This window comes from Cervus canadensis, chromosome 8, assembly GCF_019320065.1.
Source record: "Cervus canadensis isolate Bull #8, Minnesota chromosome 8, ASM1932006v1, whole genome shotgun sequence".
NCBI classification, from domain to species: domain Eukaryota; kingdom Metazoa; phylum Chordata; class Mammalia; order Artiodactyla; family Cervidae; genus Cervus; species Cervus canadensis.
Window position 1 is genome coordinate 30275480 of NC_057393.1, and position 27063 is coordinate 30302542.

The 27063-nt window shown below is 44.2% G+C and overlaps 1 protein-coding gene across 4 annotated transcripts in view; it reads right to left on the reverse strand.

Moving 5' to 3' along the window:
* The window catches only part of CNNM1 (cyclin and CBS domain divalent metal cation transport mediator 1), a 64968-nt gene that overhangs the window by 19991 nt on the left and 17914 nt on the right, over positions 1-27063 (reverse strand). For 2 of the 4 annotated variants that reach the window (XM_043476430.1, XM_043476427.1), the window contains exons 2-7: positions 15488-15631; positions 11470-11610; positions 8845-9014; positions 7054-7153; positions 6655-6702; positions 3193-3255 (exon numbers count right to left, since the gene is read on the reverse strand). In XM_043476430.1, the coding sequence (XP_043332365.1) occupies positions 3193-3255; positions 6655-6702; positions 7054-7153; positions 8845-9014; positions 11470-11610; positions 15488-15631 (666 nt within the window). The remainder of the gene's footprint in view (positions 1-3192; positions 3256-6654; positions 6703-7053; positions 7154-8844; positions 9015-11469; positions 11611-15487; positions 15632-27063) is intronic. The other 2 variants (XM_043476431.1, XM_043476428.1) reach the window with 1 other exon arrangement.

A 27063-nucleotide genomic window follows, 5' to 3' on the forward strand; every position in this document is an offset into this window, starting at 1 on the left:
CTTCATGTGGTTAGCCTGTAAGGTACATCTGTCCTGGATGGCAAGTTGGAGTTCCTGAGGTTGGGTGGAGAAGACATTGGGGTAAAATCGGGTTGGGGTGAGAGAAGGGGTGGAAGAGGTTTTTAAAGTGCAGTCAGGGCTGGATGGAATCTCCCCTCATTCTGCACGGATAGGCAGGGGCCCTGAAAACCTAGACACACCTCTGGGACTCTTGCTTTACTTGTGACACCTGTGCCCAGAGCTTTCGCAACTCTATCCCAGGAACAGGAGCCACGCACAGAAGAACACCTCATTCTCCTTTTCAATCTGGGGATGTGAGAAGAGGTAGGGTTCAGCAGCTGCCTGCTTACATCTTTCCGAGTCTCACTGAGGGACAGCCCAATTTGGTCATCGTCACTATGCCACAGGCCATCTGTGTTTTCTTACTGGATGGGGGAATTTAATTACACAGGCTTATAAGAGTACAAACTAGGATTATTAAAATTCATCATCCTGGGGTACTATTCAACATCAGACAACCAAATGCCAAAAGCTCTCTGTCAAAGCTACAATGTGAACTCTGCAAATCAGCCCAAGTTAGGAGCCCAGATGAACTCGCTCACGTTACATGGAGCTTTAATGGTTCCCAAATGTTTACTACGCAAGAGCCGACCCAAAGGAATATTTCCACTTACCACATTTCACAAAGTAAAAAGATTATTTTTAGGTACTTCCTTTATATTCTGGGGAAAAAACTATCCTCACTGATCTCAAAGTACATTACAAATGCAACTGGGCATGGAAAAAGGACCCTTGCTCGAGGCCTCTCTCTTGCTTTTGTTCTTTCATGGATTCAGAAGGACTGTCATGGGGAACTTGAAATCATCTCTACCACCAGGAGAAGAAAAAAGGAATGAATCCAGGGAGAGAGAATGATAACTGTACTGGGGCTGTGTACTCTCAGTGGTTTTATTTTTAAATGAAAACACCTGCAAATCTGGCCAATCACAGCACACTCTGGAGGTAATCCACACACACTCTGCTCTCCTTATTTCACACTAAGTCTCAACTAGAAGGAAACTGCCTTTGCATAATGGTGGCAATATTTGGAGTAGGGACCGCCGGCCTCAATCCAAGGTGAGTACCATAGTTCATTAGCACAGCTGCTTTCAAAATGCAAACAAGTCACAGCCCTCTAGAGGGCACAAGAGGCCTGCATTCAGAAATGCAGTGAGTTCCCAGGCAATAGAACAGGGCTTAAGGGAGTTGGATTCTGGTACTCAGCCCTCTACATCCTAATTACACCTCTGACACTGACCCAATGGCTTAATTTCTTAAAGCTGTTTCCTTACCTATTGTTCCCAAATAATTTCTGCTCATCTCCTAAGGTGGTTGTGGGGATTTAAAAAATAACCAGGCTTTTTAAAAAAACTTAAAAGCCCTCTTAATTTCCAGGGACTCCCCTGGAGGTCCAAAGGTTAGGACTCTGTGCTTCCACTGCAGGGGGCATGAGTTCAATCCCTGGTGGGGGAACTAAGATCCCGCCTGCCATGCGGTGTGACCAAAAGATGGGAGTAAGATATAACGTGTAAATTAATGTATCTGGGTAATAAATCAAGTATGGGGCCAGAATGTGCCCAGAACTGCTTTCTGTAAATCCAATGACTGAGGCTGCTTCTTCTGCTGATACGGAACAGAAGCAAGAATGACTGGAAATACTAAATTATAGGATTATACTGATGAACTAGAACTAACCTTCTGTTAAGTAGGAAGTTATCATTAACTAGGTTGTCTGATGAGCTGAGGGTTAATTTTTAAAAAGTATGTCCCTGCTCTCATGCTTTCATTCTTCTTTTTTAACGCTTTGATCTTTTTAGTTGAAAACCTTTTAAAAATGTGCATCTTCCCTTTCTGCTGAAACTAAAGAGCACATTATTCATTCACCAAGACTCCCCACGTGGGAAGGATCTTGAAGGTCCATGATGTGGTTGTTTCTAATTTTGCTGGCATGTGGGAGTGACCACTCAGCTGGTAAGGGCAACAGATTGGCATCTCCGATGGGCCACTCTCCTGTAGTCATCATAAAGGCATGAGCTCCCACAAAGTGAGAAAAAAAAATTTATTTCTTGGTGGAAAATCACCATGAAGTAAGAGAGAAAACTGATGAAATTGGAGAAGGTGGTTAATTTGTCTTATACAGATAAACATGGGAACCAGATGGTTTTTGATGGAAAACTCTGATTTGTGAGAAAGTAGAAGTCAACATAAATAGTTCTGAAGTTGCAAATGTGGGGGTTTGAGGTCACAGCCTATTTGAATGTTGAGAATCTACTATATACACAGTGAAATACAACTGATTTCTTGATGATGAGGCTATGGTGGGGCCTCAGAATCACTACCATAGCATTGGAATAAGGAAGACAGATGTAGAGGGTGTGGGAAATTGGATTGTGCTTTAACTTCAGGGTAACTTAAATAAATCCTTAGTTTGGTCATTATTTGCTCCATGAAACTAAGAGATCAACTTCTAGGGATGAAAAAAAGAAAAAACAAGCTCTTAGCCGATTGTTCAGATTTATTACATTCTACTCCATCTTTGAGTTATAGTATGGAGCTGCTTTACCTGATTAAAAAGAAATTGGTAACTTTTCATTAACAGGAGAGGTTAAACCTAATGAAAAGTTGTTCTGAAGTTTTTAATATAGCATCCTTTTGTGTGAGCACAGCCAGTGAGATTATGGTCACTACACTGTAACATTTCTAGGAAGATGAGGTGGGGGTAGTGGTTAACTGAGGTCAGAGACTACATAGAAGAAAAGACAGAGGAAAAATGGAAATAAAGCATAGCCTTTCATTGTTTTCTCCCATTTTTCACCTGCTGCACCTCTTATCCCTCCTTTCTGCAGTCAAACAAACGACAAGGAAAAACTCAAACCATTCCCCCCCAGCCCTCCGCATTTCTCACATGGATGCACACAGACATATCCCTGGGGGCTCAGTTCATAAGTGACAGCACCGCACCAGCAATGCTTGGGCAGTGAGTACCAGTGAGTATTAGCAGTGCATCGTGCTATGCCTTCGTCCTGGGTGTGTCTGTTGGGAGAGGCTAGTTTTCATGTGGGACAGTGACAGAGACCAAAGGCCTCTTGTAAACCCCATGAATCTATGGAGACCCCATGGATCTATGGAGACCGAGACCCCATGCATGTTTACCTGGGGAGCCTGCCAGAGAGTCCCCTCTGCTGAAGGCGAAGGTACGAGACACAGAGACGGGCACTAAAGAGTCAAGGATTTGTGAGTTGCGAAGGGGAAGATAAACACAAAAGGAGAGAGACAAAGAGCGAAGTGGGTGAGACAGTCTGCTCCTGGATCTTCACAATATCCCATTTCTCTGCCAAAGGGAGTCTTGCCTCTGGAAACATGGAAATCACATCTTCTCACAAAGTCACTCTCCGGAAAGAAGAAAATAAATAGATTTTGCTGAAGGTCTTCCAAAAAGATGCACAATAATCTCAGAGGGGATGAGACCCACCAGTGACAAGAACAGGTAGTGCCCCAGCAGGAGTAGGCGTGGGCAGTGTTCCGTCTGAGGCACCTTCTTGAGCCAGCACTTGTGTTGGGAGCCCAGCACTGCATTCCCCCAGGCCCTTCCGACTGCCTTAGGGCTTCTCACCTGCAGCAGGGCTGAAAGCAAAGTGCAAGCTCCTGCTAGGGGCATCCTTGAGGAAGAGGAGGCCATCTTCTGCCTCGGACTCCTAGGAGTTCCCTCAGTGGGCACAGTGCTGGGGACAGCTAGAGCCTCGGGACACAGGAGGGGCAGTTTCTAGCAATCTTAATGTGAATCAACTTGATAAACTAAATCATAGTCACTTCTTAGCAAGTACAAGTGCTCCAAAACACCTCTCTTCCTATCCCCTTTTCCTTCTCTCTCTTTCCCCACAGTCTGAAATGGTGCTGGCTATCACTTGGGGCCTGGGTGAAGTGGAGTGTGTAGTAATATTCCAGTCCTTTCCCAACCTTGACCCTGATTGAGCAGTATTTCCGGGAGGGAATCTGTCTTTATCCCTCTTTTCTGATCATTCCCAGAGTCCCTTCCAAGAAGCTAAATGAAGTCAGTCTGCAGGGGACAGCACACTGAAATAGGTGGCTTTGGCAGTCTTAGTTGCTGTACCCGATGACTTGCCTGAAATTATCCAATAGTGTAAAGGGGAGAGGGGAGAGCCTTATCCTACCTGATAATCATTTACTTTGTCAAATAATCATATTCTTTGTCAAAGAATATTTAAACGGGCCCCTAGTGTTGCAAGACACACTGGAATAAGAAACCCCATTGTCTTGAGAAGAAACCTAGTGCTTCCAGGCCACAAATTAAATATATCTCAGTCAAGCAAATAGGAGACTTGTTCTCTCCCACTTCCACACCCCTGTGGGCATCTGTTCTGGTCACGCTGAGCTCAGGCCCCATTCCTCCAGATTACCAAGCTCACTGTGGTTCTCCTGGGTTCCCTGGCAATCAGAACCAAAACAAAGGAGACAGTGCTGACTGTTTCCTTCACCTAGCACAGGAAAAGCAGAGGACAGACTTATAACCTCAGACTGACTTATAACCTCAGTCTCAACTTTGAGACATCGGTCACAGGGCCAGTGTTCTAGCAAATTCAACATCTCATTTATCACCCTCAAGGCTGACAAAGCTCTAGACTGACATCAAGGACAGGGCTAGTTAGGTAGGCTGAGATCCTACAAGGGTCCACCACCTTGTGGTTCAGCCTTAAGCTCTTCCTTGACCTACAAGTAAGGTTCTTGGGCAGTGAAAGATTCTGGGTGGCTGGACCTGGGCTGAGAGGTGGACCTGGAATAAGCAGGGGCAGGGGGTAGTGGTGGTGGTCTTTGCAGTTATCCACACCTCACTCTATTAGGTGTGGAGGGCTCATGGGGGAGAATGGAAAATGTCTCTATATCACTACAAGCTAATTTGATTTCTTTTTCCTCCTGAAGATGGATAAATAAAGATGCTCAGAAGTGTGGGGAGGGAAAGAGAGGTTAATATTTCTTTTTAGTTAACCAGTTTTGAAGGAGAGATTACTATTGCAGGTTTATTCTGTCTCAATGATAAAATGGATTTTGATTGAAAGAACTAGAGGCAGGAAGCAAGGAGGAAACCAGATAACATTTTCCTACTACTTAAAAAAATTTTTTTTAAAGAAGAAAGTCATGTAAATTAGATTGCTTGGGACCTTTACACAGCAATTTACCCCGAGTCCCCACTTCTTCTGGTCTTATGTAAAGGCCAACACATCTAGGTAACACTTTGAATCTCAGTAGTCACTCTACCTTGTGCAAGCACCAATGTGATGGCTGGTGGAGACCTCCTTTAGAGAACCAAGGTCTACTTGGTCCTATAGACCATCCCTCTCCCATATCTTGACTTCTTGTTCTGCCAACTGATGCTTCCTTCACCAACCTTAATTGAGGTTTGCCGGTTTATAACATACCAGGGTTTTTTATGTTACAGCCCTCCTTCCACATATGTGGGACCACTCCTTGGGTGTGGGCAGCTATTTCAATTTCATTTAAGCCCTCTGTTGGGCCAGGATGGGAAATTACACTGTAAATTGTCCCAATATTCCCACATAGAAATGATATCCTGGACCACGTTGGATCTAAGATCTGTATTTCATTGTGCTGTTTGAATGAGTCGGGCCCCTGGAATGCATTGAGGTAAATAATTGCATTGAGGTGATTCGGAGCAAGTCATTTCTTTAGTTTCTCTGTTAAAACAGTATCTGCTTTTCAGGTGCCAAAGATTGTGAGTTCAAGTTTTGGGACCCTCTGATAAATCCCAATATAAAGCACTATGGAAGATTTTTTTTTTTATGATGAGAAAAAACACCCATTTGGCATTAAAATGGCCACCATAAATACTAAGAGCTGAAAGCAATGCAAAAGTCAGACTGGTGAATCAAAGACAAATCTAGAGAAATAATGCTTTCTGGATCACACTTATATCACAACAAATGCCATGCCCTCTAAACACAAGTACGATAACTGATGCAAGAAGCAGAGAGAAGGTAGAGCACAGAAGGGGCAGAGAACACCCACCAGCAGCCTGTGCCAGCCCTTGCCATCAGCATGCACGGCCAGCCGCAGACCCCTCTCCACCTGCTGAGATGTGGCCAATGAGCAAAGAGAAGCAGATGAGCAACATACGTGCCAGCCAGGGGTTTACATCCTAAGATCTTGCTGTTGCTGCTTACTAAATGCCACAGACACAATAATAGCATATTAAGATTTGCAAGTAGAGGACAGAGGGTGAATTATCACAGTACAGAAGGAACGGTTCAACCTCCAGCAGAGCACACAAAACCGCCTGCTTGCATTCCCTGGCAGGTGACAGCAAATGGTGCCTCCCCTCACAACCTCCCTCGCTGGTCATTCATCACTTTGCACGTGAGCAGAGAAGCAGCAGAAAACATTCTAGACTCTCAGAAACTAAGCCCCCCGTGGCCTGCGGGTACCTGGCAGAAAGCAGTGTTCCTGGCAGAGCATACAAAGAGGCTGCCAGCATTTTTGCTAGTCCCAGCCCAGGCTGAGAGTGGTCAGTCCGGGTCCCCAGACTGGGCTGAGGCAGGACCTTGGCAGGGAGGACGAGGGAGGGGTTTGAGAGATACATACGAAAGACAGAGGATCCAGCCAGACTTCCAACCTTCCGCACATCGTTATCTAAGGACAGAAGGATGCAGTGTGTTTCAGAGGCAATTCAGAAAACACACCTTCTTAAAGGAATTCTCCCTCTTCCACCCCACCCACAGCACCAATCAACCCTGCAAAAATAGGGTAATCAGGTGGAAGTATAAAGAGTAAAATAAATGTGTCTTTTCATATTGAAAATTACCACTATCCATCCCTAACACTGGATAATGTTACAGTCTACCATGTACTTCCACTTCTAAAGTCTGGGAAAGTAAAAGGCTTGTCCGGGGTCCATAACAGAGTCATGACTTGGAACCCAGATGCATTTTCTCCACTATCCCACTGCTTCCCCAATAAGCTATGGCTTGGAAACTGGAATACCTGAGCAAGCAGTGGTCATGATGGCTGGGACACCATAGTAGGTGAAGGCTCCGTTCTCGAAGCGAAGGCCTTCCTTACCAACCTCCACCTCCACTTTACCCTGGAGAAAGAAGGAAGTGTGCTAAGGGTGTGGACGAGCACTTCCAGCTCTTTTAGTGAAGACTACCCTAAGCACTTCTGTTTGGATAATAAGTGGACCTAAAATCTTATCACAGGAGAATGTGAATTCCATCCAGATATGTTTTGGAAACAGCAGCTTTAACTTCAGGAGTCCTTGGCAGTAAAGTCCTTGCTTAGTTCATAAAGAAGTATCCAGTCATGAACATGCAAGCTTTCCTTGAAGACTCTAATGGTTCCTTCATGAGGCAGGTCCAGCTAGCTCAGGACCCCATGAACCCCATAAACTGCTCCAGTGGTATAGTCTGAGAATAGACCATCTCTATTATCTCTAGCTGAGATAAAGCCAGATTCTGTGAGAAGCTTGAGCATATGGTATGCTATTAGGGGTCTGAAACCATGTATATGCACTGCAAGGATCCACCCCAGACCGTACGAGGTCTGTACTATTTTTACCCCCAGTTTTAAAGATGAATCAATTTTGAGGCTCATAAAGATTACATAACCGAGTCAAGGTTAGTTAATTAGTACCAATATTGGAATTTCAAAACTAGGTCTTTCCAATTTCTGAACCTACCCTCTTGCCCCTATATTTTACCCCCGCCAAGATTTATTTGAAAATGGTTACATTTATATTAGGCACAAGACTCTACTTGCGTTCCTTGTGTTATATAAACAATGTAAACACCCTTCTCAATTTCCAACAGTGAAGAATGCGACTCCATTTCTGGAGAAGGCAGCATTTTAATGAGGCTATCTGGAAGGATGGGTTTGAGGCATATACCGTGTCCAAGCAGACAGGTGGCAGGGGGACTGTAACAGAGAGGCCCTTTCTAAGTCAGTGTGAATTTAATTAAGATTTTAAGACAATCATTGTATTTAGGGTTCACCAGATTCTATTGGGAAGAGACGGTGAATAGGGACGGGGCTAATGGTGGAGCCAGGCCAGAAGGCGGGGCTGGAACCATGCCTGACACCTATTTACAGGCCTCTCCACTGAGCGACTGAACTGAACTGAACTGAACTGAACTGAACTGAACCACTTATTTACACCCCCCTCAGGGCAGGGGGAGGGGTGACTGTATTCATGTGCGTACCAGGAAGATGCTGCATCTCTCTCATTTGCTTGTTTATTCCCTCATAGTCCCCTAAGGAGAAGATTAAGGGACTGCAACGGTTGATGTGTGGCAGAGAGAGTGGACGTGTTCCATGTGCCTCCAGACAGCAGAGCAAGGACCAGTGGGTGGAAATCAGAGATGGTGAGATTTTAGCGAGACAGAGAGAAGAGCTTAAAACAAGGAGTGCCTGAAATTTGGGAGGCAGTGCACAGTTGCATTCCTGGGCATGGCCAAGCAGAGACAAGAGGTGATAGGGATTTTGTAGGACACCAGTTTAGGAAGTTCAGCAGCAGAACCCCCTTGGTTGGGAGTTACCCACTGCACCCCCAACCACAAACATTGCTGACATCAGACTAAATGCCATCTAGATCCCATCACTCTAGGATGCCAGCCAGTCACACCTGTCTCCTTCTGTGAGTCATGGACAAACGCCCGCCCCAGCTGGCCTTGCTCCCAAGGCAGCCTTGGAACTTGGCTTGGAGGAGGCATGGGCATTCCTCTTTAGCCTGGAGAAGTCCCATCTTGCCCTTGGAGGGTCCAGGGCTTTCCCACTCACCTGCAGAAGCAGCACAAAGTAGTCCACTGGGCGGTTGCGCTGATAGAGGTAGTGTTCTGGGGCCTTCTTGTTCTTCTCATCAAACTTCAGCTCCTGAATCACGTTGGGATGTTTCAAGAGCCGGAGCAGGATCTTCTCCGAGAGGTACAGAGACTTAAACGGCTCCACTTCTAGGGGAGAGTGAAGGTAGGAGGAATGGGCAGCAGGGAGGAATCAGGGTGGACACACCAGAGCCATTCCCGCTCCATGCTCCATCCTGCAATTCCCTTGGGTGGGTGGGTGGGGGAGGGGTGTCTTAAGCCCAGTGTGCATCTTTGGGCCCTCTGGGGTATGGGTCCCTGCACTGGCATCTCAGGCTGCTGTTTTGACAGTGTCCATTTTGTTATTAATTTTCTCCTTGATTTTCTTTAAAGCTGCACATAGACTTAAAAAAGAAGAAAATCCTGCCATTTGTGACAGCACAGATGAACCTGAAGGATGTTATGCTAGGTGACATAAGCCAGGCACAGAGGGACAAATACCCATGATACCATTTATATGATGAATCTAAAATAGTCAAATTCATAGAAACAGAGAGTAGAATGGACTGGGAGAAGGAGGTAATGGGGATATTAGTCAGAGGGTATAGAGTTCCAGTTATGCCAGATGAATAAATCCGAGAGATCTACTGCACAGCATATAGAGCCCAAGAACAATACTATACTGAAGACTCTAGAGAGTCCCTTGGACAGCAAGGAGATCCAACTAGTCCAACCTAAAGGAAATCAGTCCTGAATATTCATTGGAACGACTGATGCTGAAGCTGAAACTCCAATACTTCGGCCACCTGATGCCAAGAACTGACTCCTTGGAAAAGACGCTGATGCTGGGAAAGATTGAAGGTGGGAGGAGAAGGGGATGACAGAGGGTGAGATGGTTGGATGGCATCACCTACTCCATGCACATGAGTTTGAGTAAACTCTGGGAGTTGGTGATGGACCGGGAGGCCTGGCGTGCTGCAGTCCGTGGGGTTGCAAAGAGTCGGACATGACTGAGCGACTGAACTGAACTGAACTGATACTTAAAATTTTGCTAAGATCTTATGTTAACACACACACACACACACACACCCAGATAGTAATAACACATATAGAAGGTGGGAGGAAACTTTTGGAAGTGATGGATATGTTTATGGCACAGGTTATGATGATGGTTTTATGAATGTATGTGTATTTCCAAGCTCATCAAGTTGTTTACATTAAATAGGTACCATTTTTTGTATGTCAACTATACTGCAATAAAGTGGTTTAAAAAGCAACTGGAGTTGAACATGGATAAGTAAGCCATGTGAACATGGCTAAAAGGCTTTAATTCTATGATCAAATGAAATACGGAGAATTTAATCTGACTTATTTGTATGATGTATATCTGTTGAGTGAAATGAAATTTCAAGTTTACAGGAACACTTAATTATTTAAGTGGAAAGTTCTCAATAAGAAGCATCATTGAATCATATTTACATATTAATATTATTTATTATTATTATATTATTATTTATATTATGTTATACTATAGTATTATATTAGCCGCTTCCCTGGTGGCTCAGATGGTAAAGTGTCTGCCTGCAATGCAGGAGACCCGGTTCAATCCCTGGGTTGGGAAGATCCCCTGGAGAAGGAAATGGCAACCCACTCCAGTACTCTTGCCTGGAAAATCCCATGGAGAGAGGAGCCTGGTAGGCTGCAGTCCATGGGGTCGCAAAGAGTCGGACACGACTGAGCAACTTCACATAGTATTATATTATGGCATATCATTATATTTACAGATACATCTGCTTTGTTCTAGGAAATCAGATACCTAGTTGACATCTGTAGTCAACATTGAGAGATTATATTAGAACTATAAAGTCAGAACTATATTACATGTTGAAAACCCTAAAGAAGCTCCAATTTAAAATTTTCTACCTTTTAGCATCTGGAACAGTACTAGCATTCATTATACACTCAATAAATACATGCCGGATTAATTAAATAGTGAACTTACTAATGTGTGTGATCGTTGTAGGTCAGCACATTAATTAGGCATGAGTGAGAAGATTAGATAGTTCAAAGACAATTTTACCTTCTTTACAAGAAGGAGAAGTTTATCTTTGGATCCTCTCTCTTTTTCCTCTAAAGATTCTGGGATTCACAATTCACGTCTGTATTTGAAGAACTCATAGGCCTACATGGCTCCTGGAGGGTCCGGGCCCCAGGGCCTTTGTGGCTACATGGGACATCGCCTTGTCCCTCCCAGATGAACCCTCTGGACCACCAACCCCCACCATGAAGCAGGTAGAGGAAGGGAAAGTGCAGCAGTGGATTCCTCAGCTCTTTTCTCAAGTAGAAGAGAGAAAAGCAGAACTGCATCATACTCACTTACCCTGAGAAGACTGGAGGCTGAAAACGAGCAAATGTAGGGTCCTGTTGCCCAAGCAAATGTAGGGTGCCCTGCCCAAGGATAACCTCCTCTTGCAGAACAGCGGTTCTCAGTCCCTGCACTGGACTCACGTTACAAGGTATTAAGGATGACTGGTGCCTGGGTTCTACCCTCCAGAGCTGCCTTGCCTGCCTGGGGTGGAGATGCAGGAGGGCAGGGTCATCATACCTGTGGCCATGAAGCGGTGCGTGGCCAGCAGAAGCTGCGGTGAGATCTTCACCCTCATCTCCGAGTCGGAAAGCTTAAACAAGGAGAAGTCGTGCCGCTTCCTCTCCCTGTGTGGGACCCTCTGCTTTTTCCGATTGTCTGCTGTGGGAACAGGGGACAGATGGCAACGTTCTCAGAGTCACTGTTGATTTTTGGAGGTTTCACCTGAGACAGGTCCTTTGGGACCATGGGGATTTTTGGAAAGTGTCAACAAAGTCTCGGTATTAATTGCACTGAAGTGGTGAACAGTGGAAAAGCGGAAGGCTGGCCTGGGGCTCCCAAGTTCAGGCTTCTAGGGCTGGCTCCCCTGCTTATGAGCTGTGCAGCATCTCTAAGCATCACAGCACTTGTGTGCTTTCATTTATACAATAAAGTTAGTGATTAGTCATAACTCTTCTGCTCATAAGTTTAGTGCCTGCATGCTTAGCCACTCCATTGTGTCCGACTGTATTCAACCCCAGGGACTGTAGCCCGCCAGGTTCTTTTGTCCGTGGGATTCTCCAGGCAAGAATACTGGAGTGGGTAGCCATTCCCTTCTTCAGGGGTCTTCGCAACTCAGGGATAGAACTCAGGTCTCCTGCATCGTAGGCAGATTCTTTACCGTCTGAGCCACCAGGGAAGCCCCATAAGGTTAATGATTAATCGTAATTTTTCTGCTCATCTCAGGTAGTTATTATGAGACTTCCATCAGAATCTATCTGTGAAATGCTTACAAATAACTGTATGCTTACAAAAAGGCCTTCACACATGAGGGACTTGTGTTGTTAGCATCAAGGACTATGGCAGGGAGTGGGGGGTTTCTGCCTTGGCCATACTCCTGTCCTCAGAGCTGGACTCATCTGGTCTCTTCCCACTGATTTAAATCATGCTCTGAGCAGTACTGAGGGATGCCACCCAAAGGAGGAGGGGGGTGGTCACTCCCTCTTTCCACTCATAATTCTCTTGCTTCAACTCTGGCCCCTCCACTGGGAGAGAATTGGGGGAAACAAAGGAAAGAAGGAGAAAAAATGTGACTAGCTTTATAATTCATAAAGGTGAATTCTCCGGGTGGGGGCCTCAGGCAGGACTATTGCGATTATTGATTGAAAAAAATCTCTGCTTTTTCCAATTTAATTTTTCTCCCTGCTTTTTAAAATCTTGTCTAAAATGTATATATATTTTAGATCTTGTCTAAAATATATATATTTTCAGGGGGTGACTTCCCTGGTGGTCCAGTGGCTAAGACTTCATGCTCCCAAGGCAGGGGCCTGGGTTTGACCCCTGGTCAGGGATCTAAGATACCATATGCCACAATGAAGTGTTCGCATGTTGCAACTAAAAAGATCCTGAGTGCTACAACTAAGACCTGACACAGCCAAATAAATCAATAAAAATCTGTTTGGGGGTAAAGAGTAGGTTTTCTTTGGTCATATGTCTCTTACTTTCCCTTAGTACTGAGTAAAATATTGAAACTTTAGCCTATCTCTCCTGGAGGAGGAAATGGCAACCCACTCCAGTATTCTTGCCTGGAAAATCCCATGGAAGGAGGAACCTGGTAGGCTACAGTCCATGGGGTCACAAAGAATCAGACACGACTGAGTGACTTCACTTTCACTTTCACTTTCAACCTGTGTTAGGGGAGCAGAGAAGCAAATTAGGGTTTTTCTAAAGTTGGCCTGGAGCAAAACAGGGGTGCAGGGAACTCTCAGTACAGGCTGAACAGACACAGTGGAAATGAAAGGGAGAGAACTCCAGGGGACGGGCTCCCAGGGACTCTCCCCCTCTTTCTGATTTTGCTCTGCCACATGACTGAGTTCCCTTCTAGAAGGAAGAAAGTGCCCTCCTCCACACTGCTCTCTTGTGGGCCTGCCTTGGACTCCCGGCCCCGGCTTTAAGGCTCCTTGTGTCTGGGTGCCACAAATGGTGAGATCCCACAGTGAGATCCAGGCCCAGCTGTCCTGGGGTTCAGGATCTGGGGAGAAGCAACCAGTAGTCCTGGCTCCTCAGCTTTCTCACCTTTCTTAACGATTCATGCTTATTTATGAGTGGGAAAATCATAACCCTCTCTTTTAGAGAGAGGATGGTTTAGCAAGAGAGCAGCAAAGATATCTATCAGATCATTCTTTTCCAATTACTAGTAAGTAACCTTCTGATTTACATGATGTGTTCATCTAAATATTCCCTCTCTCTCCTCCATCAGAATGCTACCGAATAGTTCATCACTGGAGAATCAGTTTCCTCTGATCTCCCTCTTCATTCCTTCTATTTTATTTTATTTATTTTTAAAATACTTTTTTTGATGTGAACCATTTTTACAGTCTTTATTGAATTTGTTATAATATTGCTTCTGTTTTATGTTTTGGTTTTTTTTGGCCATGAGGCATTTGGGGTCTTAGCTCTCCAAGCAAGGATTGAACCCATACCACCTGTGTTGGAAGATGAAGTCTTAACCACTGCACTGCCAGGGAAGTCCCCATTCCTTCTACTTTAATAGTGAGTATTGGAACATCAGGTTGTTGAAACAAATGCCCTAGGAAGAGCTTACTCACTTAGACTGTTGTCACTACTATTAACATCAGCCACTATTAACATCAGCCACTTCAGTGTGAATGTTTTCACCAATATATCTATTGAGACACTTGGGATTTCTAAATCTAGAGCAGAGTGATAGTCAGAGGTGGAGAAGGGGGAAAGGATTGGGGGATGGAGAGATCAACCCCTATTTTAAGGAGAGGAGCCGGGCCAGGGCTCCACTGCAGCAGCAGACACTGTGATGCTCCTGCTATGTTTCATCAAGGCTTGGCCCACCTTGGTCTGATCTCTTCTCACCCCAAAGGGAAGCACTCTTTCTGCACCACTCACTGCCTTAGAGTCTTGAAGTTTTTTCTGCTAGGAGCTTGTCTCTGAACAGTTGCCTCCAGCAAACTAAGGACACAGATCTGGAATGGGTTCTCTGAGGGGAGGATGGGGACTGCTGTCCCAGTTGATGAAATTGGGAGGAGGGGACACTTACTGGCCTAGGGACTCCCATGGATTTGATAACACTCCCATTGTCGAGGAAAGCAGGCCTTTGTAATGTTTGTGAGCAAAGCTTTGATAAGTCCCAGTAGCGAAAGCAGTCACTATCGCAGGGAGGAACCTGTGTTGTTGAGGGGGAGTGGGGAGGAGGGTGAGAAGACTAGAAAGGGGGGAGCAAGGACCAGAGCCAGGTGTGGAAAGGGAGGAAAACACACATAGGACAAGAGCAGCATCTAAAAGGATGACTTAGGTTTGGCTTAGGTTGTGCTGGGTGATGGAGAAGGCAATGGCAACCCACTCCAGTACTCTTGCCTGGAAAATCCCACGGACAGAGGAGCCTGGTGGGCTGCAGTCCATGGGGTCGCTAAAGGTCGGACACGACTGAGCGACTTCACTTTCACTTTTCACTTTCATGCATTGGAGAAAGCAATGGCAACCCACTCCAGTGTTCTTGCCTGGAGAATCCCAGGGACGGGGGAGCCTGGTGGGCTGCCGTCTGTGGGGTCGCACAGAGTCGGACATGACTGAAGCGACTTAGCAGCAGCAGCAACAGTGCTGGGTGATGTCATGAGTCTCTACAGCACACTGATGTTGTTGTGAGTGAATCATGAGTGGAACCCCTAGGGATGCCGGGGTCTGTGTCCAGGTGGACAAAGAGACAAACCAGGAACAACACGGGACAGAAACAAGGGCAGAGAGGTCATCCGAGGTGTACTTCATTTCCTGTATCCAAAGGAGGTCTCCTTCTCATAGTCTTGGCTCTGTTCCTGAAGGTTCTCTCTTGATAAACATTTAGCTAGCACACTCTCAGTGACTCAGCCATGGTTCAAGCTGGGGCATCTTGCCAGCCCCTGGCAGGAGGGGGCTGACACACAGCAACACTTGGGGCTTGTCCTGACGCCCTTTCACACTGTCCATTAAATTAAGCCAGCTCTGAGAACCTCAGAGGAAAATATGATGGCTTTGGACAAGAGCCACTTACTGTAGAGGTCAGTTTCATCCAGGATCTCCGACTTGATGATCTCCTCTATGATGTCCTCCAGTGTGACGATGCCCATCACCTCATAGAAGGGGTCCCCTTCTCCCTCGTTATTCACCCGCTGGACAATGGCCAGGTGAGACTTTCCTAGAGACAAAGGAAGTCATAGTTAAGCATCTGGGATATTTTCAGAGAACTTTCCTTGTGAGAAAATGATCCTAAATTGCTCTCTGACCAATCTTAGGACTGAACCACTGAACCCATTCCAGGATCTCTTTAAAATATGAAGTTTGTGTACAACCTCTTATAAATGAAACTTTATACTTTTATATCACTGTCTCTTTTCAGGCAAGTTACTTGGACTTCCCTGGTAGTCCAGTGATTAAGAATTTGCGTGCCAATACAGGGCACATGAGTTTGATCCATGGTCTGGGAAGATTCCACATGCCTCAGAACAGCTAAGCCTGTGTGCTACAACTACTGAGCCTGTGCTCTAGAGCCCACGTGCCACATCTAGAGAAAGCCCATGTGTGGGAACAAAGACCCAGTACAACCACAAATAAATAAATAAATAAAAAGAAAGTTACCTGATATACACAATGCCATTTAAATTTTTTTTTTTTTACTATAACTTTCCTGTATTGAGAAGTATATCTAAGCTGAAGGAGGATGAAGGATGAATAATCTAATTGAGAGAATTAGAATTTGGAGTTAGAAGAACTAGGTTAGAAGCCTGCAAACCTCCCCGCCGCCATCCTTAACTCTCTTAGTGACTCTCTGTGCAACTCACCCTGGACAAACCAGTACATTAAACCTGTACTGAATCTCAAGCTTCTCATCCAGCATTAGAGGATAATACTAAAATGGAGATTCTCAATGTGGCTCCCAGAGGCTTTGATACGCCTCCCATTGAGAAGTGTGGTCTAATCTCCTCCCTTGAGTCTGGGCAGGCTTGTGACTGCTTCAATCAATGGAGAACAGGGAAAGTGAAAGTGTTAGTTGCTCAGTTGTGTCTGACTCTTTGTGACCCCATGGACTGTAACCCATCGGGCTCCTCTGTCCATGAAATTCTCCAAGCCCAGGGGATCTTCCTGACCCAGGGATCAAGCCCGGGTCTCCTGCCTTGCAAATAGATTCTTTACCACCTGAGCCACCAAGGAAGCCCAGAGAACAGAGAAGTGTCTGCGATGAGGCTTCTGAGAATGCATCATAAAAGGCATGTAGCTTTTGCTGCAGAAACACTCTAAGAAGTCTGACAACTACCTTGAGGCCACCATGGTGAAGGGGACCCATGTCGGTGCTTAGGTGACAGTCCCAGCTAAGCCTGGCCTTTCAGCCTTCTCACCAAAGTGCCAGACAGGTTAGAGAAGGAGCCTTCTATGGCAGTGGATCCTGCCCCACCTGCTGGCATCCTCCCCAGCCATCTAAGACGTTTCTAGCCACCAGCACAATCACTGTGAAGCAGAGATAAGCAACTCCCACTGAATTCCTGACTCAGGAATCTGCAAGCATGATAAAATGGTTGTTGTTTTATGCTTCCAAGTTTTGAGGTGGCTTGTTAATAGCAGCAGTTAACTACGACAATCAATTTCCATCAAGTGATTCTGGAGTTCAAATGACCTAGTGGATGTGTCCAGGATCAGTTGCACAAATAGTCACTAGGGTAGTTAGGGAGTAGGGGCAGGGAGGTTTCCACGGTGTGGAGGCACCGTATAAACTATGTCATAGGCATTTAGTTAACTTACTGCCCAACAACTGACTAACAATAGTTAACATTTATTGAGCTAACTACATGCCAGGTACCATTTGGAGCACTTTACATGTATCAGTTCATTTCATCCCCATAACAACCCCTGAGACAAGTACCGCTATTATTCCTCTTTTACAAGTGAAACAACTGAGGCACAGACTGGTTAACTAATAAGCCTAAAGTTACAGTCTGTGTAAGTGGCAAAGCTAGATTTTGTGAACCCAGGTAAACTGGGTTTTGGTCCTAACCTAGAGACTGTCTTACCTAAGAGTCCTGCTTCACCTTGGTTTATTTTCATCCGCTGATAGATGCATTTTCTGGATCTGTTTCTAAAAGGACAATCTGGGTGGTTCTTTTCCTTCTATCTCCTTAAATTAGGAGAATATCTAGGGTACTGATTCAGATGCTATTCTTGCCCCCCACCCCCCCAAAAAAGGAAGTTCATGCCTTATCACTGCTATCGTGTATAAGCTTTTGCTCACCCCCTGCTAGAAATAGCAGAGTAGTAAGCTTGCCAGTGCATAAATAACCATTAAAATTTAAACAACATGAATTTCTGTATCAAATACCTCAAATCGCAAGATAGTTATTTATTGGGATTTTTAACAGGACAGATGGCATCTATATCACTCAAAAATAGTCTCTAATTTCCTCCCCACCTTCAACTCATCCTGCGACTTACTCCCAAACTGACTTGATCAGGCCACTCCCCCGCTCAAACAGCCTCCCTAGTGTGCACAAAATCAAATCTAGGCTCATTAGTTTGGTATTCTCAAGACTGTAAAATGTAGCACCTCCCTGTCTTTCTAACTGCATGCCCCGCCACATCCTCCAAATATCCTGTACTCCAGAGGAACCATGTTACCTCCAGCTTCCTCCACATCCATTTTCCAGGTTCTTACTCACACTGTTTCCTTTTTCCATTCTGTCTCCATTGGACCTTCAAGCTTCAGCTCAGTGCCAGCTCTTCAAGAAAGCTCTCCTGGATTTGTCCCATTCTGAATCTGAACCAAACTTTCCTTGCCTGTGTCTCTAAGCCCTTGACAACTCCATTAAAGCATTTATCACAATTTGCTGCTTCTCATAACTTATAATGTGTGTGTCCTCTACAGCAGCAGTCCCCAAACGTTTTGGCACCAGGGACTGGTTTCGTGGAAGACAATTTTTCCATGGATGGGGAGGGGGATGGTTTTGAGATGATTCAAGTGCATTACACTTACTGTGAATTTTATTTCTAATCTAATGCCGCCACCGATCTGACAGGAGGTACCAGTCCGTGGCCTGGAGGCTGGGGACCCCTGCTCTACTGGGCCTACATTTCTTCCTCAGATTGTAAGATTCTTCCGGACAAAGGCTCATACACTTAGTCAGGGTTCTCTCTACACGACAGGCAACCAATAAGTGCCTGATGAACTGAACTAAGACTGAATAAAAATCCACAGTTTATGTAATACATGATATTAAAACCAGACAAAACCCTTTTTAAAAACTAAAATGCAGTGTGTTTAAATTAACATTTAAACTGAATCAGTGGTTCTAAAATTATACTTTGAAACAATGACATCCTGCCCAATTGGATTGAAGTGTTTTGTAGCTTAAATTAGATTATGTTAATTGTTAGGATGTGCTCAATTTAAAATTGTTTTTTTTTAACACATGTTCTTAAACTTCTGGCACCTGCTCTTACTTTTCTGCTAACATGTGCTAGCAGATGACAAAACAAATGACTAGCATAATGGAAAAAGTTGGAAAAGTGATTTCTTAAAATTATTTTCTATAATTGGATAACTTTTTGTTATGTGGAGCCCAGAATATATATAATACAGCCATACTTCCTGCCACTAAGAGGTTAGTTCATATAATGGGATTAAATAAATCAACATCTTGTGTTGTTTCACAAGAAGTGTCCTAACTTCCATGTGAAAATCCACCTTTGGTCTACACCTTTCAAGGTCAATTTGAGGACAAACTATATGATCATCAGGGAATAATGATTTCAAGTCCTAATTATATGATATTCAAGACAATGTACTTGTGTAATCTATTTAGAAATACTTTATAATTCACAATCAGCCTTTATGATTCCGTCAAGTGCCTATAGAGATCTACAAACAAATGAACGAAGTCATTGTTTCTTGGGGACAGATTGGAACAGGAATCAATAGTCACATAACCCTGTTCTGAGCTGACAATGGGACAAGAAAACCAGCTGTTCCCATGACACACATACCCCAGGTCCTTCCCTCAAAGCAGCTGGCCTTGGAGACGTAACTCCTGGCACTCCTCCTCTTCCTGGGCCCCAGAAGTTCTGGGGAGCTGTGGGCCTGGGACGGAGTAGGTTCATGTCTCTATTAGAGAGCTTATCAACCCTGAGGGATGACCTATGAGTGTTCAAAACTGCGGCCATGGGGGCTCAAATTTTGCAAGTGTTTTCATTTTTTGCTGGGCAAAAACTGGTTTCTAACATGCTTTATTTCTCCTCCCATGTTTACTGTGTTTACTTCCAAATGGCACACGTGAGGGAGTGGCTTCAATCTTGGTTGATCCCCTCTGCTGTCCTACACGGTTCTGTGAATGCTGTCCCTCTAGAGACTAGCAGAATTTCTCAAGTTCCTTCTGATAAGCACTAGCCTATTGATTTCAATTTCCTTCCAACTTACTAAAAATTTGGGTATCTGTGAAAGAAATTTAAAATATCGATAACCTCAGGTATGCAGATGATACCACCCTTAAGGCAGAAAGTGAAGAAGAACTAAAGAGCCTCTTGATGAAAGTGGAAGAGTAGAGTGAAAAACATTCAAAAAACTAAGATCATGGCATCTGGTCTCATCACTTCACGGAAAATGGATGGGGAACAATGGAAACAGTGAGAGACTTTATTTTCTTGGGCTCCAAAATCACTGCAGATGGTGACTGCAGCCATGGAATTAAAAGATGCTTGCTCCTTGGAAGAAAAGCTATGACAAACCTAGAGAGCTTATTAAAAAGTAGAGACATTACTTTGCCAACAAAGGTCTATCTAGTCAAAGCTATGGTTTTTCCAGTATTCATGTATGGATGTGAGAATTGGACTATAAAGAAAGCTGAGTGACAAAGAATTGATGCTTTTGAACTGCGGTGTTGGAGAAGACTCTTGAGAGTTCCTTGGATTGCAAGGAGATCAAACCAGTCAATCCTAAAGGAAATCAGTCCTGAATATTCATTGGAAGGACTGATGCTGAAGCTGAAACTCCAATACTTTGGCCACCTGATGCCAAGAACTGACTCCTTGGAAAAGACCCTGATACTGGGAAAGATTGAAGGCGGGAGGAGAAGGGGATGACAGAGGATGAGATGGTTGGATGGCATCACCGACTTGATGGACATGAGTTTGAGCAAGCTCTGGGAGTTGGTGATGGACAGGGAAGCCTGGCATGCTGCAGTCCACGAAGTTGCAAAGGGTCAGACACGACTGAGTGACTAAACTGAACTGTGAAATAATTTAGGTTAATGATGATGAATATTAACATTTATACAGAACTAACAATTTGTTAAGATGTTTCATACAGGGTATAGGAGAGTCATGGACATTGTGAGAAGATTTCCTGAGAACTGTGAGAAGCCCTCATTTTTTGAATTAGAGATGTTTGGCCCCGCTTTCTCCAGAATCTATTGAGAGGCAATAGGAACTGTGTCTTATACAAGTGTCTTATGCGTATTTTGAAGCAAGGTAGCTTCTTTCTCAACTTCTGCTAAAGGATTCTCTCTCATTGGGTGCCCACTTCACTTGAAGAATTAAAAAAGACTATTTCTTTAGCATCGTTACTATAATAAACAAGATGGCACGTGGAGAACGGCAACACTGTGTTGAACTGCTCAGGGTGCTTTGCTCAGTACTTTGCTCTGCAGCCTATAGGTAAGTCCAAAGCAACTGGGTCCCTGGAAAAATCACCCTTCCTTTTGCTAAAAATAGTCAAAGTGAAAAAATTTAAGTTTGCTAATTCCAAGGCCCTATTTGATCTGATTAAGATATAAAGATTCAGGGCTTACCTGGTGATCCAGTGGTTAAGAATCCATCTGCCAGTACAGGGGGACATGAGTTTGATCCCTGGTCCAGGAAGAACCCACATGCTATAGAGCATTTAAGCCTCTCCACTGCAACTACTGAGCCCATGTGCCTAGAGCCCACCCTCTGCAATAAGAGAAGCCACCATAATGAGAACCCTGCTCACTGCAACTAGAGAAAGCCTGCATGCACTTAAAAAAAGATACAATCAGGCAAAAGGCAATTCTTTAAATAGAAAACTCATGAAAGCTACCACTTGATAAGGTATTTTAACATGTCCCTTGACCATACTACCATGGCACTGAACACCAATAGATGAAAATCTCTGGATTGAATTGAAAGATAAGGAAACTGGATTTTACGGCAATGCACTTTCTAGAAATTAAGGCAACATCTGTCTCTGTTGTAAGAATACATTTCATTCTGGGTTCAGTAGTGTTCTACTTCTGAACTGGTAGTTACTGGCTTGAACTGGTAGCTACCATGTTCCTGGTATCCAGCCTCAGTGGAAGCCCCAGTCCTGTCCTGCTGATCTGGCCTGTTGACACGCCTTTCCTGGCTTCCAGCAGCTGTAGACTCCTTAAGCCTTGGTTTGCTGCCCTCTAGGCTACTTCCTCTCAGACTCTGATTTGCAATCTTCAGCTCCAATGCTGTCTACAGCTTGATGAACACAAAGTAGAGAATATGTACCTATGGCTTAAAACTTGTTTGGACCACAGTGTTAGGATGATTTTGGTGGAACTGGAGAAGTAATCCTCAAAGAAGCATAAGGGGTAAGAATATGGGATTAAGTCATACTAAAGCCCTCCATTAAGCAGGGCCACAATATTTGGAATACATTCCACCTAGTTCAGTGTTTCTCAGTGCTGGCTCTATACAAGAATCATCCGAGAAACTAATAAATACACTCTGAAGACTGGATCTCATGCCCAGACATTCCGATTTCATTTGTTTGGGAAGGGGCCAAGACACCAATAGTTAAAAACATTACTCGGGTAATACCAATGTTCAGCCAAGTCTGAGAATTATTACTTGCTTTACAGTCATAGTTCTGTAAGTGTGGTCCCTGGACTGTCAGCATAACTTGAAATGCAAATTCTCAGGCCCCACTCCAGACCTAGTAAATCAGAATCTCAGGGGGTATGGTCCAGTGATCAATGCTTTAGTAAGCTTTTAGCTGGTTATGATGCAGGCTAAAGTTTGAAAACCACTGGTTTATAGGTAGGCTCTATGGCACTCTGGTTGTCTGATGACCTCTACTGAAGAAGAGAAACAAACACTGAGGTTTCTAATACAATCCTCATCCTTTCCATGTACTTGGTTTAAGTCACAAGATGTTAAGTATTCATGAAAGGAGAGAAAATAACCTTCTGGACAAATGATAGCTGTGTGGCAAGCTGATGAATGCTTTCTCTCATATGATGTGGTCGTTATGGTATTTTGCTACAGGGCACAGAGTGGCAGCTGACTCTTTCATGCTGAGCCTGGAAAGAGGTTTCTTACAGCTTTGTACCAATGAGACAAGTTTGAAGTACTGCACCATCTATTAGGCTCTTGGTATCACTGAGGTCAATAAAATTTCCCACTTTTGAGAGTCAAATTAGTCTTTTCTGTTGCCCCAAGAATCCAAAGGGTGGTCCTAGTACTGGTTTCTGGTAGTTCTCTGTCTTCACTACCTGTCATCAACATGCCCAAGCTATAAGTCAGACTTCTTAGAAGGGTGACTAGGTTTTCAAACATTGCTTTTGAAGCAGTGGTTCTCACCTGGGGCTGACTTTTGCCTCCCAGGGAACATTTGGCAATGTCTGGAGACAATCTGGCTTGTCACAACTTGGGGCAGGAGATGATACTGGCATCTAGTGGGAAGAGGTCAGGGATGATGTTGCTCTACAACAACCTCAACATAAGGAGTGTCAAGGTTGGAAACCTTGCCCTAAAGAAAGTTATAAGTGTCAGCAACGTTACAACTGTACTTTAGTATTTGAAGAAGTTGGAATATCCTCCAAAGGTCCTTAATAAGTGTAGCTTCTAGATGGTTTAGGCATATCCACAGAGAAGAGCTCCCAAGTACCCTATCAGCATACCTTCCATGCCTTGAAAAGAAAATCAAATAATTGATTTGCTTTCTCTCTCTTTCAAAAATAGTTACAGCACTTTGGTAAGGTAATTGTTCCCAAGATAAAATACAGAAGCTGGGGGGAAGCTTACTGCTTGAAAATAGAGAACCAAGGAAAGCAGAAATCATTTTATGGTTTTATGGTTTCTGCCTCACTTATGACCTTCACCTTGTAAAATCTAGCGGCTTTGCTACATTCTTATTCTTTCTGATATCCCTACAATATCCTTTATTCATTTGGTAGGCAGTATTGAGTGCCTCTTCTTTCCTTCCTTTTTAAAAAAAATATTTATTTATTTATTTGGCTGTGCCAGGTCTCAGTTGCAGCATGAGGGGTCCATTTCCCTGACCAGAGATTGAAACTGGGTCCCCTACATTGGGAGCACTGGACCACCAGGGAAGTCCCAAGTGCCTCTTCTTTCTTATTATGGTCTTGGTGACTCTCTATCACTTGAAGTGTGGGACCAGCAGCATTGCATATCACCTCATTCAAAATGCAGGCTGTTGCATTTGAGTCAGTTCTAATGAAGTGGATGAACCTAGAGCCTATAATATAGAGTGAAATAAATCAGAAAGAGAAAACGAATATCATATATTAACACATATATAGGAAATCTAGAAAGATGGTTCTGATGAACCTATCTGTAGGCAGCAATGGAGATGCAGACACAGAGAACAGACTTGTGGACATGAGGGAGCGGTGAAAGAGAGGGTGGGATGAACAGAGAGAGTAGCATGGAAATGTATACACTACCATATGCGAAACAGATAGCCAGCGGGAATTTGCTGAATGACTCAGGGAGCTCAAACCAGCGCTCCGTGACAACCTAAAGGGGTGGGAGGGAGGTCCCAGAGGGAGAGGACATGTGTATATCTACGGCTGACTCATGCTGATGTGTGCAGAAACCAAAACAATATTGTAAAGCAATTATTCTTAAATTAAAATAAATGAATTAAAAAAATGATGCAGGTTCTTGGGTTCTATTTCGGACTTATAGACTCTGGATCTTGGTGGGTGGGGTCCAGACAGCTGCTTTAATGATATCCCAGGTGATTCTTATGTACATTAGAGTTTGAGAAGCACTGCTCTTGATACTTGCTATTCAGTGTGGCCCTTGAACCAGGCATCATAGGATCACCTGGAAGCTTGGCAGTTTGAGTCACAATCTGCAGATCCTCAAGATCTCAGGTGATTCTTATGACTCTTATGGAGTTGAGTATGAGAAGAGCTGGCCAAGACTACCCTGTATCGCTTTCTACCCTTATGACTAATATTTTTCTGCTCCCATTGTGGATTCCTTTACTTTATCCTCACCTGAAGGTAAATATTAGAGAAGGAAATGGCAACCCACTCCAGTATTCTTGCCTGGAAAATCCCATGGACAGAAGAGCCTGGCGGGCTACAGTCCAGGGGGTCACAAAAGAGTCAGACACAAATTAGCAACTAAACAGCTACAACAAAGATAAATATATCTTAAAGACTTTAGCCCAGAGATTCTGGACACTGGCTGCTTGTGGGAATTAGCTGGGGAGTTTAAAACCTATTGATACTGTGTCCCATCCAGGAAAGTTCTGACCTAATTAGTCTGGCATGTGGTCCAGGCATTGGGATGTTCAAAATATCTTCAGGTGACTCTAAAGTGGGCAGTTGCAATTAAGAACCTCCACTCCAATCCCTGATCCTCTGCTCTTGTCTCTCCTCTGGATTAAATATCCCTGGGACTTCCCTGTAGTCCAGTGGTTAAGAATTCACCTTACACTGGAGGAAATGTGGGTTTGGTCCCTGGTTGGGGAACTAAGATCCCACATGCTGTAAACAACTAAGCTGGTGAGCCTCAACTAGAGACTGAAGATCCTGCATGCAGCAACTAAGACCCGATGCAGCCAAATAATCAATTAAAAAAAAAATCCCAGCACAGCCTTTCAATGTCACCATCACCTCTTTCCTGAACTAAATTTATATCTTAACATCAGAGTCTATTTTGAACTGATATCTTGTTTTAGACATTGTGCCTGAGCTGCCCCTTGTCTTGTCAAAATCACTTATCCAAATAAGAACACACGATCTCCAAGACCCACTATCCCCACTCTGCCTCCCTCTCCACCATAACAAATGGGACCTTCAGCTCTAATCCAGGAGTTGTAACCCAGGAGTCAGTTTTTACCTTCCTTTCCTTTGCTCCTATTTAGAAAAAAAAATCCCAATAAACTTCCAATTCTTTTTCCTCTTCATTCTCTCAATTGGTATTTATTAAATATTACTATGTGCCATGGAGAAGGCATTGGCAGCCCACTCCAGTACTCTTGTCTGGAGAATCCCAGGGACGGGGGAGCCTGCTGGGCTGCCATCTATGGGGTCGAACAGAGTCGGACACGACTGAAGTGACTTAGCAGCAGCAGCAGCACTATACACCAAGCACTCATCTAGGCATTGGGCATGCAGCAATGAACACGATGGACAAAATCACTTTCCTCCTGTAGCTTACATTCTAGTACATAGGGTGAGAGATAATAAGGCAGATAAATATATGAACTCTATTGCTCTGGCTACGGGAAAAGCACAGCAGGGAAGACTGGTGAGGGAGTGTGTGGATGGAGTGACCATGTCGTACAGTTCTAGGCAAGGGATGCCAGATAAAGTCCCTGAGAAGCTGGTGTATGAATACAGATCTAAAGGCGGTGAGGTAGGGAGCCCTGTGGATACCTTGGGGATATCAGCAGCATAAGATGCAAAGGCCTTGAGTTTTAGAAGTGTAACTGATGTGCTTGAGGAATGGTTGCAGAGTGAAAGAGGACAGTAGCAGGCCAAAGTCAAGGAGGAAAGGGGTGGGGTATTTGCCACTTTGATAGATAGAGCCTGAAAGGTCTTTGTGAGGAGTCTGGCTCCTACTTTGGGTGAGATAAAGTCATTGTAGAGTTTTGTGTTTGTGTGTATGTTTGGTTTTGGCAAAAAAGTGATATGATCTGACTTACATTTTAAAAGAATCTCTCCAGCTGCTGTTTGAAGAGTGGACACAAAGTGGGCAGAGGTGGAAGCAGAGAGACCTCACAGCTCTGGTGTTCATCCAAATGAGAGATGGCTGACGGCATGGACCAGAGTGTATTGGAGGTAGTGAGATGCAGACAGATTCTCTATATATGTTGAAAGCAGAACCCATGATGGACTGGGTGTGTGGCAAGAGAAACAGAGAAGTTTGGGCCTGAAAAACTAGAAGAATGGAACTGCAATTTAGGGAGTTGGGGCATATTGTGCAAGGTGTAGATTTAGCAGAGAGCAGAAGTTCAATTCTGGATAGTTTGAAGTTTGAGATGCCTTTTAAGCCTCCAAGTGGAGATGTCAAATGTCAATTAGAAATTTAAGTCTGGTTTAGGTTGGTGATCTTTGGGAGAATGAATGAAATAAACAAAGGGAGTAAGAGAAGACAAAGAGATTTATTTCTCAGCCCTGGGAACTCCCACTTTCAGAGGTTATAGAAATGCAACATTCAAGCAACAGATATCTGAGTGTCTGATAGGGGTAGGTCCTGTCCTAAGTTCTGACAATGTATCAGTGAATATGATGTAGGAGGAACAGAAAAAGAGACTGAGAAGGAGTTTCCAGTAGGCAATGAAGCCTCATATTTCCCTCTTTCCAATTGCAAGTATATAGTTGTTAAATTCCATACTCT